The sequence below is a fragment of the Onychostoma macrolepis genome, chromosome 03 (genome assembly GCF_012432095.1).
Source record: "Onychostoma macrolepis isolate SWU-2019 chromosome 03, ASM1243209v1, whole genome shotgun sequence".
Classification (NCBI taxonomy): Eukaryota; Metazoa; Chordata; class Actinopteri; order Cypriniformes; family Cyprinidae; genus Onychostoma; species Onychostoma macrolepis.
Window position 1 is genome coordinate 15,382,533 of NC_081157.1, and position 24,739 is coordinate 15,407,271.

Below are 24,739 nucleotides of genomic sequence, written 5' to 3' on the forward strand. Positions count from 1 at the left end.
TACATAAGACATGTACAAAGCAAAAAATACAGCTAAAAATAATTTAGCCCATTTATTAACATCACTTTAATGATCCCACAATTAAGTAAATTAACTAAGCAGGTAACAAATTAAAGATGCCCATAATTAAGACATAAATATTTATTGCATTTATATATGGATTTCAAGATCCATTAAAAATAAGCAATTTTGTTCAAAATGGACACAGAAACAGCAGACAAAAATAAAAAAAAACAGGAATTTAAAAAATAAATTAGAGAAGTGAGATTGTTTGAAGGTTATGTTTAACAATAGTGCTCATGGTGAGCTGGAAGGCGTCCTGTACGCTGGAGGGGTCTGTGGCATTGGTGAAGTGAGAGTATACCATCTTGCCTGAGGTGGTAGCACATGCCACAAACTGGTCAGTCACATATTGAGCAGCACAACTCACATCACAGTCAGACCCTGCATCCCAACACAGAAAAACACATTAATCAGTTCCTTAATATATTCAATCTTTACCAAATATCATTCCAAAAGTTAAAGACAATGATGGCCTTGTGCATTTTTTATACCATTATATAGAGTGTATGCCGTATACACATGCATCATGCACAGAGTTTTAAATAAGGAACCATTTTACTCTTTGCTAAACCCTGCCTTAAAAACATTAGTGACATTTCTACCTTAGCTACTATAAGCTAATGCCAGTCTAAAGAAATCCTGTGTGTCTGGATGTGTTAAAAAAAAACAGAATTGCACAGAAATTATGCAACAATGCTTAAACATTGTTCCTATGGCTCTTATGAGTGACGTGAGGTATCCAGAGAAGATAGATTATTAGTATCTGCAGTGGGTCAACTAGACATGGAAGGGCAACAAATCAACAGAGAGAGGGGCAAACAACATCTATGGTCATTAATTGAATACTTTGTAACTTCAGAAAGCTTATTTATAAACCCTGTAAAGTAAAATTATGCTCCACAGAAATGGACAAACAAAAAGACTATTTATAAAAAAAAAGAAAAAAAAAAAAAAGAAAAAAAAAAAAAAAAAAAAAAAGTGTAGTACCTTTGAAGTCTGGCTGATAAAGTCGCAGATGTCTCCCAGAATACAGTATTTTCTCAGCAAACAGATCAATTTTGTTCATGAATAAAACCTGAAAATTGAATTCAAATGCAAAGTTAAAAGAAAATGAAAACATCTGAAGCCATTCAATCCATTCATCCCTATTGTTTTTGTCTATTGCAGAACAAAGTGTTTGTTATATTAATTAGTATATACTATATAAATTGTTGCATGACAATTCTTAATAGGAGCATTAACTAATGGACAAAGCCATATGTATCATATGGAAATGCATAACTGAAGTGGTACAGAATTATGGGGGCGTAAAGAGAGTTCAGCACTTGTTGTGATGAAGCAGGTTAGGTGTACTCACTAAATCTCAATGAGTGCAGACAATTATGTGAGGTTATGTGGAGGGGCTTATGAAACGGATTCTTTCAATGGACTCATAAAAAGGAGCACAAATACAATCAAGCTTCACATAATAGTATGAATGATCATCATCATCTTTTTTGCAGACATCTTTTTAACCCCAGTTCAGATCAAAGATGACAATAACAGAATTAAATATAGTGTGATAGCCCTAATGTCAGATTACACCCATTTTACTGACAGACATGAAACAAACCCAGCTCACCAGAGAAGCTCCTCTGAAAAACACACTGTTACATGTGGATCTGAAGTACTCCAGGCTTTCATGGAGACGGTTCTGTTGTTTAAAAAAAAAAAGGTTATATTTTGTAATGCTTGGTATTTGAGTGTGACATTGTATACGAGGAATATCTACGGTAGGAGCCATTTTCAATCCACTTCATCTTTTCCTCCTTGCACTTTTTAAACTTTCCTATTACTCTTCGATAGTTGAAGGGCGAGTAGAATGTCACCTAGTTTTTGAAAATATTCATTATTGTATTCATAGAGCGAAACTTTCGCAGATTGTTTAATGAAACTGTTTAATGAAATGTAACTCCCATAATTCATGCAAAACATCACAGGGCACAGACAAAAGGGTGGAGAGGCTCTGTCCTATTCCCAAATCATACATTCATACAATTATGCAGTTAGAAGACTCTTCCTGTTTGCAAGAGCTCAAGATGTCTTGAGTGTCTAAGCTTGCGTGGTGTACGCCACAGGCTTTACGATCTACATGCTTTTAATTTAATTTGTCAGATCTTAACTAAAGCCTGTTCTGACAAACACAACCTTTTCTGACAATAACATCCAACTAAATTATCTGGGTTTTTGAACAAATAAGACAGCATTCTGTAAAATGACACAAGGTCTCTAAAATCAAGTATGCTATACTCACCTTCGAATGATTTTCATCGAGGTTTTGATCATACCCACTAAGAGCCACCATAAACAGAACTGCCTGGACATTGTCAAAATAACTGTACCACTTCTTTCTTTCTGAACAATGACCACCCACATCATATAGCCTATAAACAAAGGAGTATTTATAAACAAATATTCATATGATGAAATTTAATCAAATCAAAAATCAAGCTGAATCTCATACGACTTAAATGAAGTCAAACTTGTTTAAACTAATTTGCCGTTAGAAGTTAATGGAAATATACAATGTGCTGCCTTCCATTTAAATCAAATTCAGGTGTACATGAATCTTTGTTTATTCTTTATCCTTTTTTAATCTTGACAAACCTTGGCTACGGTGTGATTTTACTGGAAAGGTGCCACATGAACATTCTGCTAAACATCATCTTTAGTCAGTCAGTAATGAAAATATGGACATAGAATCACACAAAGTCGTGGCCTAATGGTTAGCGAGTCGGACTCGTAACCCAAAGGCTGCGAGTTCAAGTCTCAGGTCCAGCAGGGATTGTAGATGGGAGGTGTGAATGTACAGTGCTCTCTCCACCCTCAATACCATGACTGAGGTGCCCTTGAGCAAGGCATCGAACCTCCAACTGCTCCATAAATGCTAAACATAAATGGCTGCCCACTGCACGGGGTGTGTTCATGGTGTGTGTGCACTTTGGATGCGTTAACTGCAGAGCACAAATTCAGAGTATGGGTAACCATACTTGGCCACATATCACTTTCACTTTCAAACATAGCCATGATAATATTGCAGAAATCTATGTTTACCTGTACAGCGAGTTGTTGACTCTGAACTGGGTTTCGATGACACCACGAGTCCTTACTCGCACTCTGAGGACATCGGTTTTAGTTGGGATGTAGTTTGGTGCGATGATGCGACTTATGTTCTCAAAAAAGCTAGATTTATGTGCATACAAAACAGAGGAAAGAGGAAAAAGCAAAAGCACAAAATGTTTAATTTTACACACAAAAAACATGCCAATTTTTCCCCTCAAAAATAATTACAATGGTTACCTGGAAGATAATACAGATAACAGTATTTAATTAATAAACAGATGACAGAATTAAATCTCCTGCAACGGTCATTCATAAAGTATCCTCACTACCACCACATAAGTCACTCATGACGTTCTTTATTTGCAATTTGGAAAATGACATCAAACCAAATAGGGGAATTAAAGAACAAGTCACTTATTCAAACATGAAGATTGCATTCAATATTTTAATAGTTCCAAATGGCAAGCTGAAAAGACTTACCAGCCATAAATCTTTCATTCAGGGATTTGAGAGGAGAAACTTCTGATGTTAAAATTCTTTAGGTTAAACCTTTTAGAAGATGCAGAAGTCATGGCCAATGATCCTTTTATTACAGTAGATGGTGATTTTACATGGCCAATGGAGATGGAGATTGCGGTTGCTGCATGCACGTTACCATAACCTTTCATTCAGTTAACTGCTGAATCAGGTTTGTTTGTTTTAATGTACAAATGGGGTCAATGTTCCCCCATAAACGCACATTTTTCACTGTTTCTAAACAAACCATCACACTGATAATGATCAGAAAGTGATGCTGCAGTTATTTGCATCAAAGAGTAATTGATTTATGTGATTGGCCAAGTTGAGAGACCACAGATGCAGTAAAATACGGCAAATTGTTGGAGCATCCAGCAAACACAAGGACTCTAAATAGCCATTACAACTGATACATTTATCAACATGTAAATTTACAGATATGCAATGTGTGATCTCATTCATTGTAGTATTTCATCTATTTCAACATCATTTAAAATTCTCACTCAAGCATCATTTGTTACATAAGAATAATTGACAAACCAAAACATAATCGAAATCTCCTGCATTACAAGCAATTGTCCCTGAAATGAGCCAGCTAAGAGCATATGATGCAAATACTAACAAACTGGTGCACTGCTACAGGAACATGGAGAGTTTTCAATGACTGCATCATTGTTTCCAGGGACAAACATTACATTATACACTTCAACTCCCCGTTGGGAGAACTTTACTGCAATAAATGTGACATTATTAATATAAGGATGCAGGAAAATACTTCACGATTATTCAGTCCAGTGGTAGGACAGATGTTCCTGTCAAATAAAAGAAACATCTTCTGGCAGTGCATGTTCTATACATCCATAATTATTGTTGGTAAAGAACATCTGACTTTGCAAGTGAGCAGAGCTTAGCTCTGACTAGCTAATTAATCATGGGTCACAAACTCTTCATTGGGTGATTAGTTAAGGCTGTTTTAATATTTAAATGTAACTTGCGTGAGAAGTTGTGTGTTTGCGTGTCCTGACTCACAACATGCTGACTTTATGTTGAGTGTGAACTCGTGAACCCTCATTTGAAAGTTGGCATTCAAAGGAAACTATAGCTTCATTATGCAATGATACAAATGGCAGACAATTAATTACTCACTATAGTGCAGAATCATTGAGCTGGAACTCGTGGCCTCTGGCCACTGCCGCCCTCATACCCAGATCCCCCCACAGACTGCAGAATGAATGAGCCACAAATGGCAGCAGCTCCATATCCTCTCCTACACAACACTTACATGACAAGATGGCACGTGCATGAGCCTGTAAGAACATAGCAAAGAATCTGAACGACCTATGGTTGAATCGGTCAAAACTTCTGTCAAGAACATGGCCTGGTCATAAGGTTAAAAATAATTTTAAATTGGATCATGATTAAAACAAAAGCACAAAAAAAAAAAAAAAAAAAACTGCCCCAAGAACCCATTTATTTGTGAACCTGCCTGTTCAATATCACTTTCACGACATTAAACTCACCCATATAGTTTGTTTTGGGCACATTATAATGTGTATAAAAACTCTTGCTCTGTCTCAAAGGTCACGGCACATACCTGGTCCTACCTATATGCCAATTGCTGTTTGTTTATATAATATTCTAGATTATAACTACACAATATTTCCCCACAATATTATGCATAATATTAGAGGTTAGAAAGTTTTAGGTGTAGATATACAGTGACACCGTCTAACTTCTCTCACCTGTTGCTGATTACAAGAATGTTTAAAGCATTGTTTGGTAGAGACATTAATGACACAATTTCGTGTATTTGTTTTAATGTCACTGTAATCCTGTTTAGTTTTGAGACAGAAAACAGAAAGAGGTCTTTTCACAATGATTCCCAATTTGGGTCTAACGGAACTGCCATGCACATCATAATGAACAAGTATGGATAGAATAGTCTGCATGACTCACCTTGTTTTTTTTGTTTGACAAATTAATGCGCAGCATTCCCATACCATGCAGCACAAACTTCATACTCGTCAGCAGGTTATCCAACACAGCAGGCTGTACATTTAGAAGAAACCATATAATTAAACATTAACCATTTGGAAAATAGTAAAACATGCAGTGTGCTATAGTAATGCACTAATGTTGTAGCACAGTAACTTACACTTACAGCATAGTCCAATACTGTTTATAATTTATATCGTACAAGCCATGACACTTTTCAGTAGAGCACAAAACATGACTGTTAAACATGGATTTATTGCATTATGAATGGTTAATGTTTAAAGATTGTGTGTATTTTCTGTCTTTAATTAGATGCATTTACATCGTGCTTTAGACACAATTAGCTTAAACTTACTGTACAAGTCATTGTGTTCATTATTACTCATTTAACATTTTTTCCTTCAAATATGAAGTGAATCAAAATAAAGCTGAAGAACAGCTCAAAACACAGCTGTTCTTTCTAGCCTGTATGTCATTTTCATCTTTTATGGATGTATGTTAGCTTTACTATAAAGTTATTATGGCATGTGGTGTATAGTGTGCATATAAATTCATGTTGCAGCCCGTGCTCTTATTTGATGTTTACATAGCATCAAAGAAAAAGGTACATAGAGAAGCACCACCCATTAACAGCAAGTTTTAGGGGTTTAATGAGAACACTGAACAACGAGTTAAAGGATTTTGCTTGTGCACACCTTATAAAGCTTCTTCTGAAACATTATTTAGTGGTGTTGCTGCCTGACAGTATAAATTTCATTATACACCAATTAACCTCATATTTAAAACTATAAGTCAAGTCAAGTCAAGTCACCTTTATTTATATAGCGCTTTTACAATACAGATTGTGTCAAAGCACTTAACAGTATCAAATTGGAGGATAGTGTCAGTAATGTATAATAAGATTAAACACTCAATTTTCAGTAATTCATTGTCAGGCATCACTGTATTGTAAGTTATATTATAGTTATATTTTGATTTTTTTTCATAAATTTTTTGAGGTGACACTGTCTAACTTTTCTCTCACCTGTTGCTGATTACAAGAATGTTTAAAGCATTGTTTTGTACTGCTGTTCTTGATGTCTGATGAAGCCCTTGATAATGGCCGAAACGTCATTTTAACCAATAAAGTTTTGATCTCTTCAAGAGTGAGCGCTGCACCTTTTCTAACTGACATAACTTTCTCTCACAGAAAGAAATGCCTGACAATGAATTACTGAAGTATCTTCATATTGCATCTATAAGTATTGTACCTAATACTTAAGTACTAATACTTGAATCTGCTGCTTCTAGACAGCAAATGATGCAGTGTATGTTTTTACTTATGCTTACAAGAAATGTAATACTTTGGAACAAAAGGACTTCTATGCAGTGTTGGGGGTAACTTAAATGACCTAATCAGATTACTTTCTTCAACTAGTAATGCATCACTGAATTCACAACAAAACAGCTGAAAATGTCTTTCAAATAAGTAATACAAGTTACTTTGTCTCCCAATTTCTTGACTGAGACCTCTCTTGTTTCCATGTTGAGAGAAATAAGGCACAGTCTACAAATGGTTATTGTGAACATGCATTTACTTATCCTACTTGCTCAAAAACAGATTCTGTTTTCCTAGAAATTAATAAAATCAGTGAAATGCAAACTCAGTTAAATCACATTTGTGTGACTTTTTAAAAAAAAATTAATCACTAAAATAAGTGTTATGCTATTTTTTTTTTTTTTGTCAGGTGAGAAAAGTTAACTCAAATGTAATGTAAAAAAGTAACGTAATTAGTTACTTTTAAAGGGAAGAATGTAATACCGTGTAATGCATTTCTTTTAAAAGTAACTTTCCCCAACATTGTGTTCTCAAATAATGAGAACTAATGCAGTAAGTCTGACAAAAACCCATATTAACATTGTAAGAATGCCAACTCTGTTTTGACACTGTATCAGTCAACGCAAAATGCGAAGAAATATCAACTAAATTAAATAAGTCAATGCTGCACCTTGAAGCTGATGAGTTCTTGTTTTGTAAAGCCATGGCTGTAGATGATCTTCATCTGTTTGATTAATGTGCTTTTGCCGCTCTCTGGAGTACCTATATGTTTGGAATAAAACATTGCAGTACAGCAGTATTAAATAGGAGAAAGTTTCTACTGCAGAAATCAGACATGAAACTACAAATACAACGCTAGATTTCAATGGTGTTTTAAAAGGAATGCGTATTACATTCAGGAATTCGATAAACAAACGGAGTTATTATTATAGATTTATTTTCCCCCATGTTTCTATGGCAAAACAAAAACAGTGCAGAACTCTCAACTCAGAGTTACCCAGTATGAGGACTCTGTGCACGTGCGGCTCGCGCTCAATTCGAGCATGCTGCTGATTATTGCAGGATCTTTTCTCTTCATTTCGCAGATTCACGCATGTCTGCACAGCCACGAGACATGCCTCCACGAGATCAAACGACAATATTATATGAATTAACTACTAATCAAGTCAAAACTGTCTTTTTAAGCACAACTTTATATTTAACTTACCTGCAGGGATGTTAAAACGTCAAAACATCGAAACATTTCTGAAACTATTATATAGGCCTAGTTAAAATCGTGCAATATTTGCGGTAGCCCTCGCGCAACACGGCTGTTCAAAATGCGGTTCAGGGACGTGACGTCATAGGACATAATAGGGACTTTATAATTAAATGTGCTCTCTAATTGATGACGCAAGACCTCACAATTAAACGATTAACAGAGTGCATTGCTTTAAAAAATTTAAAATAAACAAACAGTCCTAGAATTTGCTTCGTTTGTTAGGCTATATTTATCCAAATGGTCAAAATACAGACTACAAATAGTTAAACATTTATTCAGGCAGACGTGATCTCTTACATATTTAGATATTTCTTTATTTACATTTTGTGTGTGGATTTATTCGTATAAATCTATATTCCTATTCCTATAAAATTAGACAAGGAGATTAGGGGGTTAAAAAGCATGCAGTATCCTACCTTTCCAAATAATTAGCATTTTAATTTTTGCAAACAAATAACAAGTAATATGATGTGGTTATTGATGAGGGTGATATATTTGAACAATTATGAAAATGTTTTATATTTAACAGTATTATATTTGCAAGGGCAAAAAATAAATAAATAAAATCATACAAGCATGCCATTGAAGAACACAAATCTGTCTGATATAACAATACAGGAATAAATAACATGGGATCATTATGATCCCATGTTATTTATTCCTGTATTGTTATCAGGAATAAAAAAAAAAATTAAAAAAAAACTTTTCATTTGATTTCCCAAAACCAGACAGCACCTTTAATAGTTGTTCAATTAAAAATGAAGTTCCAGTATCTTTCAAGTTGTTTAATATATAAGCAAAAAGAGGGCTGTACTATTTAAAAAAAATACATAAATTAAAAACCTTTTATATATTATATTTTTAATAGAATTAAAAAAATAATACATGAAAAAAAAAACAATGTAAGTCAGTTCAATGTTGACTTAAAATACCATAATCCCTGAAACCATTATATTTAGACAGTAGTTAGTACCATGATTGAGGTTTCTTGTTTAAAAACGTTGCTTATAATTATACACATTATATAGCACAGCACATCAAAACAGTGTTAGTTGGTTTCAGTCCATCATGGTTTCTATGAATTTTACACAGATTTCCACAGATAAGAAGACCTCTTGTGGCTATAATTGGTAGCTCATTCTGCACAATTTCTGGGTATGGCATACACACATACATAGGAAACAAACTCAAAACTATCTATATATGCGGACTGTAAAGGAGTATATGCCTGTCCTCATGTATAACGTGGTCCAGCTTAACATGCTGATCTGAAATTGTCTTCTAAAGTCATTCTAATAAAATAGAAAACAAGGAACTAACTCTGGATCAGCACTTTCACTCTAAGAGCTAGTATAATTTAATTTTAAATCCATTTAAAACAGAAACTTTGAAACTTTGATCTTAGTTTAAAGGAATATTTCACCACAAAATCAAATTTTGCATGTAATTTAAAGCCAATATTTCAATGCTTCCGTGAATTTTAGAAGAAGATATTAGGCAGACAGTGTGAAGTGCTATTTTCCCCAAAACAAAAGTGAATAGTGAACATAACATTTTCGTGTGTTGCACCTGGTAACTGGTTAGCATGTCCACTTGTGAAATGGCAAGTTTAAATTCATTTGTCCACAAATTAATTCTGAGAATTGTGGCAGTAAAAACCATCAGTTAAATAAGGCTGACATTTCATGCGGTTTTCTCACACAAAACTCTTGTTTAACAGAAGTTTGGGACAATAAAGTACAAGAAAAATAAACTTTTATGGTACCTTTGAGTGATATGCCATGAGTGAATGAATTTTTTTAGTGAACTATACCCTTGGACATTGAGGGAAATTGATCAATTGAACAAAAATATCCTGAAATATACTATATCCTTTTGACTAGTTATAATGGTTAAGTTCAAAAACAATAATAAACAAAAGTTTTTTTAAACCATATTAAAATGCATGTTTGATGAACACCATATCTTAATATGTTTTCATATATTTTTTAATAGAACAATTCACTTTGTTGTACCTTACAATGAAAAATACTTATGAGGATTAGCCATGAATTATGACAGATAAATATTAATTCTTTATAATTAATTCACTGTTTAGGACAGAAGACTGTAGTGCTCTTCTGATGGAATCAAATCTTCAGGAGTGTTGGTTTCCAAGCAAAGCTTAGAATAACTCTGGAGTTACATGTGGAGGTCACGTAGGTCATGTTGGTTACCACAGTGGCAACATCCTGCACACAGCAAAGTGCAGCACAAGTTCCAGCCTTCTTTCCTTAGTGAACAGATCTGATGGAAATGGCCCACTGCCATCAGGAAATTATGAAGAAGACCTTCAGTTGGAGAGTGCGAGAGTGATTCACAAAAGCAGATGCTCCCAAAACTACACATGCTAATTCTTCAATGAAAGGAGCTCTCAGCTGCTGGTGTTCTGACAGTATGTAAGTCCAGAATGTGGACACATTAGAAAAGAGTCAACTGCATGTACTGGGTTTTGTTAGTCTTTGAATAGGTTTTTTTCTTTTTTCCCTACAGCACAGCCTGCGCTCTCTCTTTAGCCTTCTCTTCTTCTCGTCGCTTCATGGCCTGGATTACCGCCACCTCTTTGGCCTCTTTTTTCTGGTTTCTCGCCTCAAACAGCAGCCTGGCAGGCACAGGAAGGAATAATGTCAGCATTGCATTGATCATTCCTGACAGTGATTGTCTATTACAACTTACGGTTAAAGGTCACCTCAGGTGTGACCAGCCAAATATTACTTTGTTATTGAACATTTTCACTCACAGAATTAATCAAGCCTGACTTTGAATTATAATCATCATCATCATCATCATAATAAATATTATTATTACCAAAATGTGATCTACAAATATCTGCTTTTAAACCCTCCAGAATGTCTTGACCCATGCATGGATTACTATTGTAGTTGCATTAAACATGTTTCCAGTTGATATACTGACACTTAGAAATTAGTTGAAATTAAATTTAGTTGTAGCAGCACTTGACAGATGCTGTCAAAATAGCTTAACTTGTTTTGAAAACTGGAACATTCTTGTTAACCTGCGCCTCCACTTTGGGACACAAACCAGGAAATAACGTACAAAATAGATACATATGATAAAACAGTGGTCATATTTTTAAATGCAAGTTTGAAGACTTTCTGCTGATGTGTATTTTTTTTTTTTTTTTAACAAATTTAATAAGGATACAACAGGGCTAAAGGCACACCTTAAAATTGCTTTAGCAAAGTTTGTACAATTTTACATTTAGTCATTTAGCAGATGCTTTTATCCAAAGCGACTTACAAATGAGGACAATGGAAGCAATCAAAAATCAACAAAAGAACAATATGCAAGTGTCAGTTAGCCTAAAGCAGTACACGACGTAGCAAGTTTTTTAAAAATTATATAATAAGTAAAAAGAAAACAGATAGAATAGAAACAGAATAGAGTAAGCTAGTGTTAGAGGCCTTTTAGAGGCCATTTTCTGTATATTTTGTAGATTTGAAGGAAATACCATAATATGGCTTTACATAACTGACAATATATTAATTAATCTAATAAAATATTTTATTTATTTTTTCATTATAAATTTGGTGATTATCTCTAAATTGCACACCCACAAGCACACCCTTTTTTACATATTCTTCAGTTATTTGAAAACGGCTTTAATTACCTTGAACAATCATTAAAAGGTTACTCCACCCCTAAATGAAAATTTTGTAATTAATCACTTACCCCCATGTCGTTCCAAACCCGTAAAAGCTTTGTTCGTCTTCGGAACACAATTTAAGATATTTTGGATGAAAACCGGGAGGCTTGTGACTGTCCCATTGACTGTTCTGTGTCAGCCGCACCACACGGATGCGCTGTTTTCGTTCAAATCATAAATAAGCGTAAATAAACATAGAAAACATATACGTGTGGTGCGGCTGACACAGAACAGTGTACGCTGTTTGCATTCAGCGGATATTCTCCAAAATGGCACTACACTTTGTTGACAAATTGTTGAATAAGAGAGTTATTTTTGTTTTCTTTGCATACAAAAAGTATTCTCGTAGCTTCATAACGTTACAGTTGAACCACTGATGACAGATGGACTATTTTGATGACGTCTTTCATACTTTTCTGGGCCTTGACAGTTATTTACTTGGCAGTCAATGGGACAGTCACAAGCCTCCAAAGCCTTTCATTCAAAATATCTTAAATTGTGTTCCGAAGACGAGCGAAGCTTTTACGGGTTTGGAACAACATGGGGGTAAGTGATTAATGACAAAATTTTCATTTTGGGGTGGAGTAACCCTTTAATAAGACATTTGTCTTAAAGTAGGCAATTGTATCAATTATCTTTGCTACTTAAATCTTTAAAAATATATATAAAATTAGGCAGAATCAACTTTGCAATGCTGTGTGCTTTGGTGGCAAATATCAGTAAAATTTCCACGTGCATAGTGAAATGTTTATGTGTTGCATGTGCCATCAAGAGGTTTAAAGGAGAATGAAGTCAAAGGAGCCTTTTACCCCAGTGCGCATTAACCCCCATTATACTCTATACATTGATTAAGTCAATGCTGCAAATGACAGTAAACAAAGAAAACCGTCACCAGTTAACAGGTAAGAGCTTAATGTAACACCTGTTTTTGATGATCCTCTGCACAATGACATCAGTGGTGAGACTGTTTCCACTATCCACTGTTTGCAATATTCCCATTTTCCTGGGTACCTGTGCATAAAAAACATGCGCAGATTATGAAATGGAAGTATATTGTGTTGGAATTTTGAATAATTATCATATCTTGACACTTACAGTATATGGGTCTGATCCATCTCTGTCTAGAAACACTTCAGTTTTTCCATGGCACACCAGGTCTACCTACACCATGGGGACAGTGTATTACTCTATGGCTATGTTTACACAACAGAATATGGTTTAGCGGAGTTCAGTTATCAGTTACTGCATGTTCCCACACATATTGGTTATTACCAAGAGTAACTGTATTCTATAGCCAAACTCACTCCCTTAAATTTTTAGGATACTCAACTGCAGTTTTGACCTACATGACCTTTACCTCTACAATACGGATGTGTACAAACCCTCAATACCTCATCATAACAGTATTATAAATACATTATTATAAAAACCTTTAAAATCACTATACAATAATGTGTGAAGTAAATTAGAGTAAACTCTATGAAATGAGCTGCATGATCGCAAATCAAATAGCTGCACTGCGTCTCTGAAAAACCAGAGCTTGACATGCAGAAAAAAAAATATTGTGGCCACAAATTAAGAATCTGTCTGATCTCAATCTCTAATTAGCTATTTTATACAGAGTCCTGTTATTTGAGGTTGTGGATGATTGTCCTCACACAACTCTACGCAAAGTTCCTCTGGAAAAATAAATGTAAAAATGATTTTATTTACCGTAACATTTAGTTTTGTTATTTTAATTAGAAGATATTGAAATGAATTTTATAATTGTAATAAAAAATAATTTGATGAGTTATACAAGGCATATCTGTTAATACACACTGTAAAAAAATTAAACGTTAAAAAAAAAAAAAAAAAAAAAAAAACAGTGAAATGCTTGGCAGCACAGGGTGCCAAACGTTTACCATTAACGGAAATAATGGTTAAAGAACTTTTTTTTTTTTAAACGGTCAATGACTGGCAGAAACAGCTGCCAAACAAAAACTGTAAAATTAAGGTACAACATCCTATTTTTTCTTAAATGTTTTTATTTTTTATTTTAACGGTTACTTTACAGGTATTGTCTGGATTATCATTGTGAAACATTCTCTGTGAATTTTTTTTTTTGCAATTAACCATCATCTAACAACAGCACACATGCAAAAACTAATAACCATCACTGCATCAGCAACTCCACAGTTACTGCCTTTAAATAAAGTGAAATACAGCATAACACCAGTGTGTCTTGGTCTTCTCCTGGACTGAAGCACACACACTCTACTCTTCAGCACAATGGTGACCCACGAAACACAGACAACAGAAACCCTTTAAATCCCAAAAGAACATTGAACACTAACAGATCTCTCTAGATCTCAGCATCTTCACTTATTACAAACCAGTCTGACTTTATTTCTCTCATACAGAACTTATTGAGAATTAACAGAGGTTTAGATGTCGGTTTTATTGAAAATAATAAAATTTGAAGTCACCTTTGTGGAGATAGATGATAAAATGGTCAAAAACACCTAACGGTTTTGTTATTAATTACAGATTATTTTGGTAAATTTTACATACATTTATTTGTAATTTAAGAAAACAGAAAATGTACTGTATAAAATACAGTATTTTGTCTGTATTAAAAATGTGAATTATTGTATTTGTCATTAATGTCATAATCCTTAAAATAACAGCCAAGTAGTTAATTCAGAGAATTTTACAGAGTTTTGACTGCAATTCAAAATAAAAGAAAACCTGAAAAAAGTTATTTTCCGTAAAATTATTTTACAGTGCCGTTTTACAGTATACAGTAAATACGGTTGTCAATGCTAAAAACTGTCTGTGTGAACATGACTACTGGCCACAGATTTTATGCAGATGGTCAAAAACCAGTGTTCTATCCAACTCTGTTAAGGAAGTCTGACAAAAAGTCAAGAATCAAATTCAATACAGTGGAAGAGCGTTTACCTTGAAATGGTCCAATAAGTCTTTTGTGACAGCATATGGTGCTCCTATAACAACCTCAGAGACATACTGGGAGATTTGAAAACAAAATGAAGAAATTCATTCATATCAAACTATTTATATAAAACATAAATAGGCATTATCTGCAATGCCAAAGATCAATCCTCACTCGACAGGCCAGCACACTCAGAGTCCTCTCATGGATGTTCATGATTGGATAGTTTTTCCCCTTGTAACGATTCACCTCCTAGAGTGATAATAATAAAAAAAATAATAAAAAAAATAAAAAAGACAAACATGCAGTTCCTCCTTCTCTCACATCTCTTATGTCCTTTGAAAGACAATCAGCATCATGCTTAACCACGAAAATTAAACTGTTAAATATATTTCTAAGATTTTCCTGTATTCAGCTTACCTGGTCAAAGTGCAAGCCCACAATAACATATGGCTTCTCTGAAAGCTGGGACACTGCGTCCAGGAAATCCACATGGCCAATATCTGATTTGCATCAGGTTAAAGAGGACAACATTAATATTGTCTTACTCATGTTCTCAGAAAAAGCAAAGAATGCAGGGGTCTCAACAATACAGTATGCACATTGACAAATCAAGTGAGAAAAAGCACAGCACTGGTAAAACTACCCACGGTGACAAAAGAATCTAAGGCCTAATTTGTATTTTCCACAGGGAGAATAGGTCAGCCATTTAAATATTCTTAAACAAATTGAACATTGTACACAAAACATCCAAAGAGAGTTTTAAAATGTGTTTGTAGCCACTGAACCTCTTAGCAGCATGACAAACAAAACATTCATATTGTGAATGTATTATATATACAGAAAGCTCTAAATAAAAAAAACTTAAGATAAACAATTATTGATTAATTATTTTTAAAATATCAAAGAATGACAGCATAATGAATCTCTATTCTGTGCTTGTTGTTTGCTTTAATGCTGAAGAACAATAACCAGCATAGACTAATCCTCACAATTATATTCCTTCTTAGAGAAAAATGATATCTGTGAGGAATTCCAGTCAGGATTTAGATCGTATCATAGTACTGAGACTGCTCTCATTAGAGTTACAAATGACCTGCTTCTATCATCTGATCGTGGTTGTATCTCTTTATTAGTTCTACTGAATCTTAGCGCTGCGTTCGACACGATCGACCACAACATTCTTTTGAATAAACTAGAAAACTTTGTTGGCATTAGTGGAAGTGCTTTAGCATGGTTCAAATCGTACTTGTCTGACCGCCATCAGTTCGTAGCAGTGAATGAAGAGGTATCATATCGAAAACAAGTGCAGTATGGAGTACCTCAAGGCTCAGTACTAGGGCCGTTACTTTTCACGCTTTACATGTTACCCTTGGGAGATATTATCAGGAGAGATGGTGTTGGCTTTCACTGTTATGCTGATGATACTCAGCTCTATATTTCTTCACGGCCCGGTGAAACAAACCAAATTGAGAAACTAACGGAATGCATAGTCGATATAAAAAAAAAATTGGATGACGAGTAATTTTTTACTGCTAAATTCTGAAAAAACAGAGTTGTTAATTATCGGACCTAAAAACCCTATATGTAATAACCTAGAACATTATCTAACACTTGATGGCTGCTCTGTCAATTCTTCTTCATCAGTTAGGAACCTAGGTGTGCTGTTTGATAGCTATCTTTCATTTGAAAGCCATGTTTCTAGCATCTGTAAAACTGCGTTTTTTCATCTCAAAAACATATCTAAATTGCGACCGATGCTCTCAACGTCAAATGCAAAAATGTTAGTTCATGCGTTTATGACCTCAAGGTTAGACCATTGTAATGCTTTATTGGGTGGTTGTTCTGCACGCTTGATCAACAAACAAAGTTGGTCCAAAATGCTGCAGCTAGAGTCCTTACTAGAACCAGGAAATATGACCATATTAGCCCGGTTCTGTCAACACTGCACTGGCTCCCTATCAAACATCGGATAGATTTTAAAATCTTGTTAATTACTTATAAAGCCCTGAATGGCTGGTTTCTCCCAAGGTTTTTTTTTTTCTCCATTCTGTCACAGAGGGAGTTTTGGTTCCTTGCCGCTGTCACCTCTGGCTTGCTCAGTTGGGGACATTATCAGTTGGGCGATTATCGCCGATTTGATTGCACAGATACTATTTAAACTAAACTGAGCTAGACAACGACATCTCTGAATTCAATAATGAAATGCCTTTAACTGAAAATTGAGCGTTTAATCTTATCATTATACATTACTGACACTCTATCTTTCAATTTGATACTGTTAAGTGCTTTGACAATCTGTATTGTTAAAAGCGCTATATAAATAAAGGTGACTTGACTAATATGCTCACACACACACTGGGTGTTTGAAAGGACATTTATTTTCTGTTCTTGTTGCTGTTGTTGTTTTTTCTGCAGAGCATTTAACAGTTCCCAGCCTCCCAAATAAAAATGACAATAGATAAGACAATGAATAGAGTAACAATGATAACACTCGTTTATGGCCCAGTGAGGTTATTTATATACCTTTGTATATAAAAGCGATTTATAAGCCTTTACTGTATATAATAGGGGGACGTGTCCTGTCTCCAAGTTATTTTATTTTCAGTAGTGTAACAGCTTTAATAGCTCTTGATGTTGTGAGTAACAAGCGCTCACCAACTGTCCATTTTAAATGAAAAATTTACCCCAAAATTCATTTATATTCCGTCTGTTCGATCACCTGAAGTCACACAATTTGTGTAAGGAACAGATGCACAGAATTTGTTATTTACTGACAATCTTCACCTCCAACAGATTTTTTAAAAACTCTTTTACAAATGCATTCAGTTATATATTTTTTCAAACATTTAATTAATAGATTTTATTCTTTTGATTTTAACAGAAGAAATTTTGGGTGCTCTAATTATTGTCTTAAGCGTGTAAGGATACGAAATAGGTCAAAAGCTCCAGCCACATAGATGATGGTGTCTCCTGGCTGTGGTTCCTTTCCTGAGGCAAACTGGATGATTTTTTGGGACGTCTGCAGGAACTGTGACACTCCTGTCCAGGGACTGTGGCCTTTAGGGCCCTGTGGTGAGCAGTACGGAAATGATAACAAATATTACAACAATAAACATTAAACTAATCATTGTTAATAATGCACATTTTTTTATAGTAATACATTTATTATGCTTAAACAATATATGGAGCACGATGAGAGCACTTTGGTGGTTCTGACAGGTCCAAGAACTCGTTTTAAACCAGCAGCCCTTTGAAGCCAACAAGTGTTTTTTTTGGGGGTTCTGATATCAAGAGCACACAGTAATGATTGAACAAACAATAACCTTATGGTCAGCACTCTGGCATACAGTGCATCTGCGCCTAAGTCAAGTTTGAGTCCTTTGCAATGGGTGTTTTGTCATGTCCAGTGAAGGTCTTGGGACATTAAAGAACTTTTCTCTCTCCATTTGGAGGCAATGACTAGGAATTATTTAGTCAATGTTAAACTCAGAAACAGAGGTGCCATTCATGGCTCAGTCTGTGATTATGGACTGTGACGACAATAAACCTTTTTTATGTGCCAACTTGGCAGAGGCATGTGAAGGCAATGCTAGCAGTAGGAGGAACAAAAGGGCAAAGCAGAAAAACAAGTAAACATTCTGGGAGGGAGAGGGGGATCTGAGAATGACTAATCAAATTGCTTTATTTTATTTGCATAATGGAATTCTGGGCTCCCTATTAGTTGAAATTAAGATACCTGCAAAATCATTATGGCAGGCTTGCCATGCTGATTTGGTTCAGACAATATGGTTTTGTACACAAATTTATTCAATACTGCATTACCGGTGGAATAATTGATTTATAACCAAACTACCCAATAAATCCTCTGTAGTGTACTTCAAAACATTTCACTCTTCAAAAAAAGATTAAGACTACAAGAACAACCAAAAGGGAATAAAACACTCACTCTTCCAAAGTTGTCTGTGTGTTGTTGATAGTCTGAACTGCCCTGAAGAGGAAAGAAAGGAAGAAATTAATATCCAATTTGACAATGTGTAATTATAGCATAACAGAGACATATCAGAAACGTACTCTACACAAGTATGCAAAAGCAGACGTGAATGCTTGGCAGGTGTATTGCAAGTGTGAACGTACTTAATGTGCATTTTTGCATTTCTGTGTCATGACGAACCTCAGTATTCTAGGTATTTTTTTTTTAAAACTAGAACAGATACTTTTTATGAGCAGTTCCAATACAATATCAGTGAGAGTGTTACTGTAACGGGGCTGACGAGACGTGAGACGTGCGGATCCAAGTGCAAGCTTTTATTTATAGGCATGGTCATAAATACAGGCAGGGTCGAGCAATGGCAAAACAGGTATGGCAGGGACAAGACAGAGTAATCCTAGGGCAAGCGAAGGTCGACGATCGGCAAACAGTATCCAGTGGGCAAGGCAGAGAGATAATCCAGGGAACACGTGCTAGAATCCAATAGGGGTGCAAACAGTGTCCAAACAGCAAGGCAAGGGTAAATCCAGGGAACACGGGCTAGAACAAACACGAGAAAACACAATCCAAGACAGGCAGGGGAAAACTAGGAAAACTAACATGGGCTCTGTAGAGTTGCTACGGCTAGGGGAGCGGTAAATGCATACAATACTCGGCAGTGTGGGGAAACAAAGTCCAGGGTTTAAATAGAGTGTGTGATTAGTGTGTGCGTGGGATCAGGTGTGCGTGTGATTAGTGCCTACAGCTGTGTGTGCAATTAGTGCAATGAATGATGGGAAATTAAGTCCAGTGTTATGTATGGTGTGAGTCAATGTGGTGAGCGAGTGACCTCTGGTGGAGGGTGAATGGAAGTGCAGACCAGATTCGTGACAGAGGCCCCAAACGCTCCAAACATACCCAATCCAGGAGGGTGATGGAGCAGAGGCGGAACAGGGGGAGGGACAGAGGGCCAGGTCCACGTGGGAGTGAGAAGACCGGGGACTGAGGCAGAGCAGGACACCCAGGCAGAACCGGCGAAGCAGAGAACCCAGGTGGAGGCCAGGACGGAACAGGAGCCCACCAGGGCAGAGCTGATGGGACTGCAGCCCACCAGGGCGGAGCCGAAGGGACTGGAGCCCACCAGGGCGGAGCCGAAGGGACAGAAGACCTCCACAGCGGTGCAGACAGTGCAGGAGCCCGCCAGGGCGGAGCAGAACACCACCAGAGCCAGATAGCAGACCACCACGGCGGAGCAGACGGAACACACCACGACGGATCAGGATTCCACAGCAGAGACTGGGACCTAGGGAAAACTGAGACACAAGGAGGAGAAAGAACGTTCGTACACAGACACAAGGACTGAGGTAGGGAACATGGGAGGTCTATGAATATTTTCCATGGTGGCAACTGAGCAGGTAGGCAGTTCACAGTCAGCCACCATGGCTGGGTCAGATTGGGGCGAGAGTTCAGAGATGGCCTTCTTAGCCATGACAGAGAGTTCAGGGACAGTCCTTCTGGCTGCGACAGGACAGGCAGAGAATTCACAGGCGGCCTCCATAGCCGTGACAGGACAGAACGAGAGTTCATTGACGGCCTCCATAGCCGTGACAGGACAGAACGTGAAGTTCAGGGACAGCCCTTCTGGCTGCGACAGGACGAGAGTTCACCGACGGATACCGCTGACACCTCTGGAGGTTCTGCAGCAGCTGCCGCCACCTCTGGAGGTTCTACAGCAGTAAACTCAGGACACAGGGAGAGTTCATTGCTGGGTGCCACCACCATACAAGGGGCCGACGCGAGCCCCGCTGCTTCTGGAAGTTCTGCAGCGTGGACCGCACCTCTGGAGAAGCTACAGCAGGCGCCGCCACCTCGGGCAGTTCTGCGGTGGTGTACGCAGCCCAAACGCAACAAAGCGATTCCCATCAGGGGAAGTGCCTCGGACAGGGGAATATGCATAAGAACAGGAGGGTTAGAGGGAGTTGGTTTGGGGATACCAGCCGTGCGTGCAGACACCAGCGGTACATCCCTCAAACTAGACATCAAATTGGGATAGTGGAAGACTGACCTTTATGATCTGGGTGTGTCAGCCCAGACGTGACGTGACTCTGGAAGGTCAGCGGAGACGTGACTTGACTCATGACGTGACTCTGGATGACTAGCTGTAATGTGACGAGACTCTGGACGGTCAGCTGAGACGTGCTGCTGTGACTCTGGACGAGCAGCTGAGACGTGCTGCTGTGACTCTGGACGAGCAGCTGAGACGTGCTGCTGTGACTCTGGACGAGCAGCTGAGACGTGCTGCTGTGACTCTGGACGAGCAGCTGAGGCGTGCTGCTGTGACTCTGGGCGAGCAGCTGAGCGTGCTGCTGTGACTCTGGACGAGCAGCTGAGCGTGCTGCTGTGACTCTGGGCGAGCAGCTGAGGCGTGCTGCTGTGACTCTGGACGAGCAGCTGAGGCGTGCTGCTGTGACTCTGGGCGAGCAGCTGAGGCGTGCTGCTGTGACTCTGGGCGAGCAGCTGAGGCGTGCTGCTGTGACTCTGGACGAGCAGCTGAGCGTGCTGCTGTGACTCTGGGCGAGCAGCTGAGACGTGCTGCTGTGACTCTGGGCGAGCAGCTGAGGCGTGCTGCTGTGACTCTGGACGAGCAGCTGAGGCGTGCTGCTGTGACGTGCTGCTGTGACTCTGGACGAGCAGCTGAGGCGTGCTGCTGTGACTCTGGGCGAGCAGCTGTGGCGTGCTGCTGTGACTCTGGGCGAGCAGCTGAGACGCGTGCTGCTGTGACTCTGGACGAGCAGCTGAGGCGTGCTGCTGTGACTCTGGACGAGCAGCTGAGGCGTGCTGCTGTGACGTGCTGCTGTGACTCTGGACGAGCAGCTGAGACGTGCTGCTGTGACGTGCTGCTGTGACTCTGACGAGCAGCTGAGACGTGCTGCTGTGACTCTGGACGAGCAGCTGAGACGTGCTGCTGTGACTCTGGGCGAGCAGCTGAGACGTGCTGCTGTGACTCTGACGAGCAGCTGAGACGTGCTGCTGTGACTCTGACGAGCAGCTGAGACGTGCTGCTGTGACTCTGGACGAGCAGCTGAGGCGTGCTGCTGTGACTCTGGACGAGCAGCTGAGACGTGCTGCTGTGACTCTGGACGAGCAGCTGAGACGCGTGCTGCTGTGACTCTGACGAGCAGCTGAGACGTGCTGCTGTGACGTGCTGCTGTGACTCTGGGCGAGCAGCTGAGACGTGCTGCTGTGACTCTGGACGAGCAGCTGAGACGCGTGCTGCTGTGACTCTGGACGAGCAGCTGAGACGCGTGCTGCTGTGACTCTGGACGAGCAGCTGAGACGCGTGCTGCTGTGACTCTGGACGAGCAGCTGTGACGCGTGCTGCTGTGACTCTGGACGAGCAGCTGTGACGTGCTGCTGTGACGTGCTGCTGTGACTCTGGACGAGCAGCTGTGACGTGCTGCTGTGACTTGACTTTAGGAGATCAGCGGAGACGTGAAGTGACTCTGGAGTCAGCTGTGACTTGGCTTAGCTCATGAATATCAGCTGCGACTTGGCTTGACTCAAGAATATCAGCTGCGACTTGGCTTGACTCAAGAAGATCAGCTGCGACTTGGCTTGACTCAAGAAGATCAGCTGCGACTTGGCTTGACTCAAGAAGATCAGCTGCGACTTGGCTTGACTCAAGAAGATCAGCTGTGGCTTGGCTTGACTCAAGATCAGCTGTGGCTTGACTTGACTCTCTGACATCAACTGTGACTTGGCTCTTTAACATCAACTGAGACTTGACTGGACACTTTAACATCAACTGTGACTTGCCCTGATTCATGTAGATTGACTGCGACTTGGCTCATGAATGACAGTAATGACATGAGGGGTTGTTGTGGCCGTCCTCTTGTGAGCGCGCTCCGGTGTGACCGCCATTACAGGCACGGTGTTATTTTCCTCCTCCACAACACCCACAGTAAACGAAGAGCCAACACTCAACAGAGCATAATCCAAAAACTGACTGAGTGAGCAACGTGGACCCTCACAAATAAGCTTAGTCTTGAGTGGCTGATTAATGCTATCACAAAAGAAATCGATCAAGACATCCGGAAAATCAGAATTATTAGCAACGTCTAGATATTCTAGAATAAAGTCCTTGAGTGATCGCTCACCCTGCCTGAGAGCTAATAATAGTCTTGCAGTGTACATACCTGGCCAGTATTGTTCCTGAAAGCTGCTGGATCCTTGTTTGTCCGAGTATTCTGTAACGGGGCTGACGAGATGTGCGGATCCAAGTGCAAGCTTTTATTTATAGGCATGGTCAAATACAGGCAGGGTCGAGCAATGGCAAAACAGGTATGGCAGGGACAAGACAAAGAGTATTCCTAGGGCAAGCGAAGGTCAACGATCAGCAAACAGTATCCAGTGGGCAAGGCAGAGAGATAATCCAGGGAACACGGGCTAGAATCCAATAGGGGTGCAAACAGTGTCCAAACAGCAAGGCAAGGGTAAATCCAGGGAACACGGGCTAGAACAAACACGGGAAAACACAATCCAAGACAGGCAGGGGAAAACTAACAGGGGCTCTGTAGAGTTGCTACGGCTAAGGGAGCCGTAAAGGCATACAATACTCGGCAGTGTGGGAAACAAAGTCCAGGGTTTAAATAGAGTGTGTGATTAGTGTGTGTGTTGGATCAGGTGTGCGTGTGATTAGTGCCTACAGCTGTGTGTGCAATTAGTGCAATGAATGATGGGAAATGAAGTCCAGTGTTATGTATGATGTGAGTCAATGTGGTGAGCGAGTGACCTCTGGTGGAGGGTGAATGGAATTCGTAACAGTTACAGACATAAGGTGGACGTGACAATGGTGTAAACATGGTACCAAAGTGACAAGCAAACTAGCATAAATAAGTAAGTGAAAGTAGGGTGAATATGCTACACCATTATAACAACTAGTAAAACAATAAAAATGAACAACAGTATGATGGTAAATGTTTCCATACAACTGGGTGTTACAACCCAGCAACATGTACTTGAATTATGAACTGAGCTCTGACATGTTTGAAATCAAGCTTGACCAGTGAAACCTGTCTGCATTTACAAACGTTGAGTATGTTTCGGGCCTCACCATGTTGCTGTGATGAGCTTTGGTCATAAGCAGCATGCGGCCGACCAGGTCTGTAGTGGACACACCTTGGGTTCTCTTGCACTCTCTGAAAAAGATCAACTTTAAATGAGAACTGTACTAAACATTATCAGCATGAGCAGCAGAGGTGTGAATGGGCTTACCTGTACCTGCCCGACTTCTTCACTTCTTCATATGTGTCTTTCCCATCCACAGTGAGAGTGATGTCATCTGAGGAGACACGACCACAGTTGATTCAGGTCATAATAAAGCTTGCATAAGTGAACTACTGTGAAGTGGTGTGTTGAATACTGTGCCCAAAATACTGTGCATGCAGGACCAAGACCAAATAAGTTACTGAACAATTTACTGAAAACTATATTTCCAGAGGAGAGTTTTTCAGCATTCAGCTTTGCTTTTACTTAGATGCAGTATGTTACTTGAACAGATTGTTGACATTTTTTATATGGACTTCAATTTGTGCACAGGAGCGCTGTCTCATCATGAACAGAATAGGTACAGCTTATAAAAGTAGGCATGCAGCTAATAAAGTAATAAAGTAGGCACATAGGTACCACTTAAGTACTTACTTTGTAAGAGCTAAAAATTTATGTTCTTTTTAGTATGAATGTGTGTAGTATGTATGTAATCTGGTCAATCCAGTAATCCAAAGCTTCATGGCCCTGGGGGTCTCATATTCTGTACTGACTTTAAAATCAATGTTTTAGCACAGTTTAGACATGGTTATTATGTTTAGGCTCTG

General features: G+C 38.6%; 2 protein-coding genes across 5 annotated transcripts in view; both read right to left on the reverse strand.

Annotated features, from left to right (window-relative positions):
* Window positions 1-101: 101 nt before the first annotated feature.
* Window positions 102-8,349, reverse strand: LOC131536443 (guanine nucleotide-binding protein G(o) subunit alpha-like). Of its 2 annotated transcripts, XM_058769358.1 has the most exons (10): window positions 8,202-8,349; window positions 7,992-8,112; window positions 7,665-7,756; window positions 5,638-5,730; window positions 4,828-4,988; window positions 3,157-3,285; window positions 2,357-2,486; window positions 1,685-1,756; window positions 1,051-1,138; window positions 102-444 (listed from the first exon to the last, which is right to left on the reverse strand). In XM_058769358.1, the coding sequence occupies exons 1-10, from the start codon at window positions 8,235-8,237 to the stop codon at window positions 254-256; spliced, it is 1,113 nt and encodes a 370-aa protein (XP_058625341.1). In that variant the 5' UTR covers window positions 8,238-8,349; the 3' UTR covers window positions 102-253. The 2 variants fall into 2 exon arrangements, with proteins under 2 accessions (XP_058625341.1, XP_058625342.1); XM_058769359.1 differs by lacking the exon at window positions 7,992-8,112 and having other exon boundaries at window positions 8,202-8,333.
* A 123-nt stretch (window positions 8,350-8,472) lies between these two features.
* Window positions 8,473-24,739, reverse strand: part of LOC131536442 (ethanolamine-phosphate cytidylyltransferase-like) — a 52,922-nt gene continuing 36,655 nt past the window's right edge. For 2 of the 3 annotated variants that reach the window (XM_058769357.1, XM_058769356.1), the window contains exons 4-13: window positions 24,141-24,207; window positions 23,980-24,064; window positions 18,846-18,887; window positions 17,828-17,966; window positions 15,317-15,399; window positions 15,071-15,148; window positions 14,905-14,970; window positions 13,057-13,122; window positions 12,884-12,972; window positions 8,473-10,896 (exon numbers count right to left, since the gene is read on the reverse strand). In XM_058769357.1, the coding sequence (XP_058625340.1) occupies window positions 10,782-10,896; window positions 12,884-12,972; window positions 13,057-13,122; window positions 14,905-14,970; window positions 15,071-15,148; window positions 15,317-15,399; window positions 17,828-17,966; window positions 18,846-18,887; window positions 23,980-24,064; window positions 24,141-24,207 (830 nt within the window). In that variant the 3' untranslated portion in view covers window positions 8,473-10,781. Of the gene's footprint in view, window positions 10,897-12,883; window positions 12,973-13,056; window positions 13,123-14,904; window positions 14,971-15,070; window positions 15,149-15,316; window positions 15,400-17,827; window positions 17,967-18,845; window positions 18,888-19,784; window positions 20,180-23,979; window positions 24,065-24,140; window positions 24,208-24,739 lie in introns of those variants that run through there. The other variant, XR_009269962.1, reaches the window with a different exon arrangement.

Bases quoted from the DNA above. Each gene is read 5' to 3' on its own strand.
- LOC131536443 (XM_058769358.1), bottom strand. From the start codon at position 8,237: ATGTTTCGATGTTTTGACGTTTTAACATCCCTGCAG. The intron at 5,731-7,664 runs GTGCAGCATTGA...CTAAATGTACAG, and splicing joins AAGAACTCATCAGCTTCAAG to CCTGCTGTGTTGGATAACCT. The intron at 3,286-4,827 runs GTGAGTAATTAA...ACATAAATCTAG, and splicing joins CTCAATGATTCTGCACTATA to CTTTTTTGAGAACATAAGTC.